Below are 9,148 nucleotides of genomic sequence, written 5' to 3' on the forward strand. Positions count from 1 at the left end.
TAAAAAAAAAAAAAAAGGGTTCTGGTGAAGACCTAGGAGAGCATTCCTGAAAAAGACATTTTCACAGGAGTTCTGTGGTGAGATTAAAGACCAAGGACCTTTATTTTCATCTCTTCCAGGAAAATAGTTTAAGGGAGGAGTAAATGGTCTATTACGCCTTACAAATCTAAATGATGCTTTGGGAATGACAAAGTCCTCGGTGGAGGGAAAGGGGTAGAGGCCACCAGGGACTTGAACTGGCCCCAAGGGATGCTTGGGTTGTTTGTTTTCCCTGTGCTCAGCAGGCTATGGCTCCAGCCTGTTGACATCCCTGTGCTGTTTGTCACTGTTTCACTCTCCAGGAAGGGAGAAGAGGGATGCCATCAGAGACACTGTGCTTGGCATTATGAGCACTGTGCTGTCTTGGTCTGACTTTCTAATAATAGTTTCAAGTGCATGGAGCCACAGGGACATTAAGAGTTTAGTCACAGGTAACCAATGGACACTCCCTGAGCACATTCCCCCCATGCCTCAATAGTCTCTTCCAAACACAGAGAGTTTTGTGACATCTGTAAAGTTGGCCCACAAAGCTTGAGTTGCTTCAACATGCTGTGTTTTATTTTTCCATTGCCATTTCTTGCTTTTTCCTGATGTAATTAAAACGTGACAAAAAGGAACTCTGTGTTTCTAAGTAATTGACACGTGGGATTACATAGACTCTTTTCAACAGAGCTTTTAGTTCAATGCTTGGAACATGAGGTAGCTTTCATCATGAAGTTGAAGTACTTTTCCTCTTGGGTTTCCAGGAAGAAGTATGTCTTTTCCCTGAGAAAGCAGCAACAAGGAAAAGACTCTGGGTTTAGTGTCTGGGTGCCAGCCGCACTCTCTTCTGCAGGGTTCTTTCCATAAAGCCAGGAAGAAGCCTCTGGAAAGATCAAATTTCCTGACTATATGAGCTTTTTCTGTGCCTAAGTGAATCTTTCTCCATTATATTTCCTGGGATTGAGTGTCTTCTCTCAGTCAGTATGGCAGGGCTGGGGATGGTGGCTCAGTGGATGTCGAATAAATGGTTCTTGTCTGGTGACTGAGCATGAGAATTTCTGCAGACCCAGCTAAAATTCCATGTTCCTGTATCTTTCTGGTGTTGGGACTGAGCATGGCATCTTCTGTTCAGCTAAGGGAAATCAGGTAGACCATTTCAACATTGTGGGGAAGAAAAACAAAACAAAAAACAACAACAACAAAAAATGACAATATCTGAGAAGCACACAAATGCTTGGCATAAGATGTAATTTAAATGAATTCCTTGACACCTTTGCTTTATCTTGAGACAAAATCTCCTTCTGGATGTTTGGAAGGAAATACTCATAAGAATAACCTTAAAGCAAAGGAGGTGAGAAAGTACCAAGTACCGACTTTATATGCCTACTCCTACTTATAATGACAGTAATAATTCAAAATGATAGGTAGCCAGGCTCTCCAGACCCAGGGAGAGGTTGGGAACACTCTGCAGTGGGGTGTTGTGGGGAGGTGGAGGTTTTGGGGGTAGGAGGCCAGATCCTCCAGCATTGCCTGGGGTCAACTACAACGTGTTCTGTTTGACATTTGTGTATTCATTTGGAGAACCAAAGCTCTTTGTACCCATGGAGGGTGGTTAAAGAAATGGTTGGATGAGAAAGAGAGAAAAATGAGTGAGTGCAAATGCATGCCAATGACCAGTCACCACTTCTTCCATCTAGCTAGCACCATATGAGTTTAATCCTGCCCATGACCCGACTTTTGGGGATTTGACTAGGTTTTCTCCTGCACAGGAGTTTTGCAGAAGAGGAATGTGGATAATGGCTCAAGGTGGCCAAAAGGGTCTGAGACTCCCAGGCTCGGGGATTAGAGCAACGGGAAAGGTCTACCAATTCCTTCCTCCAACCAAAGCAGAGTATGTTCCAAGATACTGAGGAATGTGTAACCTTTTCTCTACACTGAAAGAAAAAGAACCCAAACGAAAAGAAACACTAATATAAAATTCTCCTTTTCACATTATCTTTTGATAAGGAAAATTCTACTACTGAGATAAGGCACATGCACCAAAAAATTGCTTTTCAGGATCTGGACTCAAGTCACTATGTTTCTCAGTGTTGGGAATCAAAGTATCTTGGCTTTCTGAAATAATTCTCTCTGGTAGCTCAATGGTCTGGTGAGTCTCTGTGAGCCAAGCAGGAGTCTCGTCATATTTAAGTTAATTCAAAGGATGGATGGAGCACAAGTCTTACTTTTGCTTTTTTCATTATGATTCAGATCATTACTTTTCTTAGTTCAGACATGGAGAAACTTATTCTTTCCTTTTCTTTTTTTACCTCTTTCCATAGAAACATTACATATTGTTCTGATGATAATGGATGTTATCACATCTTTGAACTAATTTCTATTATAAAATCATTTTAGGACCTGTAGAGCCAGCTCATCAAAATGTCTGTGCTGTGGCTACTTCTGGGTCTTCTTGCCCTTACTGGTGAGTGTATTTAATGTTTCCCATTTGACCTGGGAGATGGGAAGGATAAGCATAGGAACAGAATGGTATTTCTGATACTTGCAACTTGCAACTGTGCTGAAAATGTTGTTTTTCTTTTAAGTTGTCCGATAAATACTGGACTTACTAACAGCCACTGATGAATGGCCTCTTTCCAGGTGCCCTGCAAAAGGAGGGGGCTCTCCAGAATGTGGAGTAGGTTTAAATCAGCATTGCTGGAGACTAGACTTTAAATATACATCATTGTTAAGTACTCATTGTCCCTCTATAAAAACCATCTCACCAAAAGTAGTTACTGAAATTATTCATAGACCACGTATTTCCATAAGAGGATTGAGATGGTTCACAATAATAAGACTAATGTAATTTCAAATAGTAAACTATCACAAAGGGGATCGAGGACATGTGACTAAGCTAACCACTGAAGCTGACATAATTGCTATGCTTGCATTTCAGATTTGGTCTTAAGGTTCCTTGCAAACCAAAATGGAAAAGTACATGTCTTTTGATTTAAAAAAAAAAAAAAGAAAGAAAGAAAAAAAGGAAGAAGCATAGTTCCTCTGGAGAAGCAAACTTTTTCCTGGCTCTAAATTCTGATGATTTCTCTGATGGGGTCTTACATTCATTCATTCATTGAGTGATCCATTTATTTGACAAGTATTTTTAAATTTCTAAAATATATTCTGGGAATATGGAACTTCAAGGAGTATCTAATGTGACTATGGAGTGGCTATGGGGCAGAGAGCAATGAATGACACAATCCATTACAATATTAAGGGTATTTGTCACCAGTTATAAAGATAAACAAATTAAAAAATATGAAAGAACACATTGGGTTGTTTAATTTTTGGTACACTTTTAAAAGACCAGATCATTCAATCTCCACATTTCTTTCAGATTTCTTATCAAAAGTTTGTGAAGTAGAAGCATTTACTCCAAAATATTAATATCTTCAGATGTCAACTCCAAGAAGCTCTTAATAAGAAAATAGAAACTTAAGAGGCATTTACATGAACATACAATACACACATGATGATGTGCAATGGATTTGTTGCCAAAGACTTGCAAACCATTAAGATCTGATGATATGAGCAAAGAATAAAGCAAATAAAAAAGAGTAATCTAATGAGGAGTCCTTACAGGTTTATCACAGTGAGATGATTTTCTCAATGGGCACCTTCCTGCCCCCCTGTAGGTATCTCATTACTGTTCATTACTCTCATGTGTACTTCTAGTTTGAATTATGAATACTAGGAAATGTCCTTTTTTCAGTGGCCTTTGTGAAAAATCTCTCCTCCCTGGAAGGATAGCAGCAGGTAGAGAGAGAGAGATGGAAATGCAAAGACTGAAAAGGAAGAAGTGGAAAGAGGGAGCCCCCTGTGGAGACCTGGTCCTGTGCTCCCTTAGATGTCCTCCCCTCTTTGCTGTCTTAGGCACCCCCATCTAGAAGAACACACATCCAGGGAAAGCCAGCTCCAAGTCACTGTGCCTTTACTTTGGGTCTGGTTTGAGACCCCGGGGAAGACCAGGCTTTGTACATGTTTCTCTAGAGCAACGATAAATATCTCACCAGACCAGCCAGACAGGAATATTTGAAGGAGAAGAAGTACTGAGGGTTTACCTAAGATATAGGATGAAGACTACTTACAGGGAACAGATCCTCTGGTTTGATTCCAAGACACCAACTCAACAGCACTGGATAGTTCAGGGCTTTTTGCGAGGAATATAGCTGCTACAACAGTTGCTCATGCCTGTAGGATAGGAGGTGACAACTTAGTATTGAGGAAGTTTCTATGATAATTTCCTAGTCACTGTACTGTAAATTTCAAAATTTTCAGTTCAGAGTGAACTTCTTGTTGTTACTGATTTTGGTAAAATTCTTTTTATTAATGGCATTTCATTTGTGGACAGAAGATGATCAAAGCCGTTCAATGCCTTAGGCCGAAAATTTCTCAATTTGTAGATTTATCTGAAAGCAGCAACTGGGGATGCTATGGAAATATCCGAAACTTTGAGACCCCTGGGGCTTCTTGCGGGATTGGAAAGCGTCATGGCCTGAACTACTGTGGTAGGTTATAATCTCATTGTCCACCTCCCCTCCTCTTCTTTCTCTCAGAAGATGCCTCCTTTTGGCAAGGGTGGCTTTAACAGGATTTTGCCCCACAGGGGGCTCCCTCTTTCCACTTCTTCCTTTTCAGTCTTTGCCCCTTCCCTTGATATCCCACACCCATGTGTCCCTCTCTTTCTCCTTCATTTCCCACTATTTCCCACAACCCTACACTACCAAGTGGCAGGAAGAGCACTAAACATCGAATCCAAAGAACTTGTCTGAGTGTGGGCTCTGGTTCTTCAACAAGTCACTTAGTTCTCCTCTGCCTCCACAGAAAGGGGTTAAAAATACTCACTTTACAATTTTGTTGTAAACTCAGGTTGATAGAATGTGGATGAGAGTATTTTGAAACCAAAAAAAATGCTTACAAGGTGAGTGGGCTAGCCAGGTAAATTAGCATTAGTTTTCATTTTGCCCAGTACCCTTGTTATTTTATGAAGATTTAAGCTCATGCAATTTCTGAGTGTCATTTTAGGGTGGAAAGGTGGGCAAGAGTGAGCAAATCTGTCAGGGAAACTCTCCAACAACTTCTTGAAGGCGTTGGAAGAATCTCTCTTTTATATATGGTGCTCATTGTAGCTAATGGACAAGTACTTTTTACTGGGTAACTCTCTTTGGGGTGCTTAGGATGGAGTCAGTGTGCTTGTGCCCAGGGAATTGTCCTGCATGGGCCAGAGCAGCCTCTGAGAGACCAGCAAGGGGCACTGGCAGTCATAAAGAACATTGCCTGTGTGGATGCCAACTCAAGCTTAAAGGAGGAGAATCATAGTCTCAGGTCTAGGAATGGCCTCAAGGGATTTCAGACTGAGGCAAGGACTTCTTGGTCCTAGACCACTACCCAGATACCTGCAGTGTGATTTCTCTTCTCTTGAGCTCCCACGTCAGCATAAGTCACACAGCCACATCCTTCCTTCTGTGTTTGCATTAGGAGTTCGTGCTTCTGAAAGGCTGGCTGAAATAGACATGCCATACCTCTTGAGATACCAGCCTGTGATTCGTACTGCTGGCCAAAAGTACTGTGTGGATCCTGCAGTGATTGCTGGTGTCTTGTCCAGGGAGTCTCATGGCGGCAACGTTATGACCAATGTGGGCAACATGGGCGATGGCATCGGGGCTGTGCAGGTAAACCCCTGTCAGTTATGGCATATGGCCGTCGTGCTGCATGGTGCAATGCTAAGGGGACATCTTCACATTTGTTGTTGTTGACACTCTGGAGCACAGTGCCATGGGATACAGAGTGAAAGGTACTCCATACCAGTAGCAACATCATGGCTTCGTGAGCCATGGTTTCTTTTCAGAATCAACTGTGCTGTGTTTCCAGGATCTTATCCATGGTACCCTATCTTGAATACTTGCTCTGTTATTTTGCTACCATGTGACCTCATTTAATCTCCCTAGGATTCAATTTCCTCACCTATGAAACACCAGCCTCCTGGAACTGTTAATGAAGACTCAATGGAATGTTATGAAAACATGTTTAGTATCCGGCAGATTTTTAGCAAATACTGAATTCATTCTCCTTTGTCTTCTTCCTTCCTTTGTCTTCTCCTTCTTCCTCCTGTCTTCAATCCTGAGTTCTGAAGATCCAGCTTTATTTTTGCACAAATTCTGCCTGGTTTCACTTGTCCCAGAAAATCTCCCAAGGAACTGGGCATTAACCCCACAGTTGAATTAACTGTGTACTGGGGGAATCGGTGATAGCAAGGAGACAGTGGCACAGTGATTTTTTTCTATTGCATTTCACATCATTGTTGCAGCAGTTGAGAAGCCTTTATGTAGTACAGTCATTTCTTAAGCTTTTAGGAAAATATATTCCTCAGTGATCTTTAAACTGGCTTCCCAGTTTAAAGTGGAATGACACTTGCCAATTTAAAAGTACTTTCAAATACTCTATCTTTTTTACTTGGGGCCGCATCCAATAATCGGATGAGGATGGGATGAGGGAAGGCATGCAATCCATCATTTCCAAGTGAGGAAGTAACCACTTACTTACAAGGAGAGGGTCGTTCCTGCAAAGTCACATGGCAGCTGGAAAATGCCGAACCAGGACCAAGAGCAACTTAGGCGATGTTAGGGTCAGCATCACTTAGCACTCTGCCTTCTTTGTAAAATCTTGTTTTTGGGAAAATGATGCCTCCATCTACTTTGAAGTTGAAAGAATTCTCCAGAGTCAGACATTTCTTCTAAATATGTTGAAACAAAGTTGTATAAGAAAAATTAGAAGCACTTTTAGACATTCAGAAGATCTGGAAGGAGAATTATAAGTACAGATAGAAAACCCCCTTTCTGACCTATTTGGAAGGCTTGTGCTTGCAGCATTGAAAGAGGGCATCAGACTGGTATGTCCACTACTTCTATCACCTTTGACTTCCAACTCTTCCGCTCACCATTATAATGAAGCAGCTGTGAAATGTCTGCTCATCCTTCCTTTGCCCAAACCTTGTAGCTTTACTGTTTATCTGCAGGGAGATTAGAGGTGGCATTAGTTTAGCTAAAGGAGAAGGAGAGAAAAAAGGAGGGAAATGAGAATGCAGTACTGGTCCCATTAAGTCCTGTCACCCTCCCACATGGCTTACATCATTTTTCCTCTGCCTCTCTCCCTCTAGGACCTTGGTCTTTATGCTCCAACATCCTGGATCAGCGAGTCCCGGGTTTCTCAAATAACCGAGGTCTTAACTGTTAGGATCAAAGAAATCCAGAGGAGGTTTCCAACCTGGAACTCTGATCAGTATCTAAGAGGTAAGTGTAACACAGGACTTGGTGATTTCACAGCATGGAATTAATCAGAACAAATATAAGACCTTGCACAAGATTCCCCCAAACCTCAGTTGCCTTCTGATGACCAATTAGGAAAGAGAATCTAAGTTAACCACTGAGACCTTGGAGCGATGAGGGGCTACAAGGTCAGCATTAACCGATCTCACAAAATTCCAGGTGGACTCTGTGCTTATGCTGGAGCTCCTGAGTACATCAGAAGCAGCCAGGACCTGAGCTGTGATTTCTGCAATGATGTCCTTGCCCGAGCCAAATACTTCAAGAGACATGGCTTCTAATGTTTCAGAGCAAATCCAAGGTCATTATCACATAGAAGACCTCAGCTGTTACACAGATAAAACTAGCCAATGGGGCTTGTACCTGTGAATCTGAATTTGACCTGAAGTTCATCAAAATAACATGAAGCACATTAAAGGAGGAATTGTCTGCATTTTGTGGTGTGGTGAGTGTGTAAATGAAAGACTGTGTCTCTAATTAAAGTTACTCCCATGGAAGTTAGCTGCAATGTGGATTTCCATGAAATGAATCCTCTTCCTCATTGACTGGCATTGCCAGATTTAGCAAATAAAAATACAGGAAGCCCAGTTAAATTTGTATTCCAGGTAAAGAATGATTTTTTTTGTGTAAGTACCAATGCAATATTTAGAACACATTTATCCTAAAAAATTATTCACAGTTTATCTGAAATTTAAATTATCTGGGTACCTGATATTTTATCTGGCAAACTCCATCACTGATTTCTTTGATAAAAATCATAGTTGCAAATTTTAATTAAAAACTTTTTTTTAAGATTGTATTTATTCATTTGAGACAGAGAGTGAGCTAAAAGAGAAAGTGAGGGAAGGGGTAGAAGGAGAGGGAGCAGCAGATTTCCAGTTGAACAGGGATTCCTCATGGTGGGTAGGGTGTGTGCTCCATCCCAGGACCCTGGAACCATACCCTGAGCTCAAGGCAGACACCAAACCTCACTGAAAACTTCTGATGAGAAAAAGGTGAGATGGTGGCTAGCTCCATCTGCTGGGTGGAAAGGTTTCAGAAGAGTCACTTGTTTTTTTGTTGTTGTTGTTTTTTAAGATTTTATTTATTTGAGAGAGAAAAAACATAAGCAAGGGGAGCAGCAGAGGGAGAAGCAGGCTTCCCACTGAGCAGGGAGCCCCACACAGAGTTCAATCCCAGGACCCCAAAATCATGACTTGAGCTAAAGGCAGATGCTTAACCTACTGAGCCACCCAGTTGCCCCAGAGAGTCACTTGTTAACTCCACAGCATTAGCTTAGCCCTAGGAGAGCCTCTCTGTTATCTCATTTTACCTCCTTTCTTGGACCCTGGGCCACAGAATCTTCTCCCACACCCATCTTCCCTCAACTCAGCTGAACTATTCCCTGGTTTGGGGCAGTTAAGACTAACAGAGCCAAGGCATAATACAGTGCTTCATCAGTCAGAATTGCCCTCAAGGATGCTGCCCAGCACTATGCTGGTAAATTATTTAATTCAAGGGGTTGTGTGTTCTGTCAATGTAATGAGTGTCCTGTTCTACAAAGTATAGGATGTCAACACTCTGCAGAGTGTCATTTTAGGATCACTGTCATCATCTGAGGCAGAAGTGCTTTTAAGAAACTACTGTGTGCTCAGCACTACTTGAAGACTATACCAGAGTCTGTGGCCTCAGAAACAGTTAAGTCACACAGTTTAGTTGGGGATCATAGCCAACCACATGAGTGCAAAAGTTACAGACTCAGTGCCTCCCTCAGGGAGAACAGT

The 9,148-nt window shown here is 41.7% G+C and overlaps 1 protein-coding gene across 1 annotated transcript; it reads left to right on the top strand.

The window, feature by feature from the left end:
• The first annotated feature begins 2,442 nt into the window (after positions 1–2,442).
• On the top strand, positions 2,443–7,666 carry LYG1 (lysozyme g1). The gene is made up of 5 exons (XM_059407812.1): positions 2,443–2,485; positions 4,467–4,571; positions 5,542–5,735; positions 7,220–7,352; positions 7,548–7,666. Exons 1-5 carry the CDS (start codon positions 2,443–2,445, stop codon positions 7,664–7,666), a joined length of 594 nt encoding a protein of 197 aa, XP_059263795.1.
• The last annotated feature ends 1,482 nt before the right edge of the window (positions 7,667–9,148 follow it).

This window comes from Mustela nigripes, chromosome 7 (assembly GCF_022355385.1).
Source record: "Mustela nigripes isolate SB6536 chromosome 7, MUSNIG.SB6536, whole genome shotgun sequence".
Taxonomy (NCBI): domain Eukaryota; kingdom Metazoa; phylum Chordata; class Mammalia; order Carnivora; family Mustelidae; genus Mustela; species Mustela nigripes.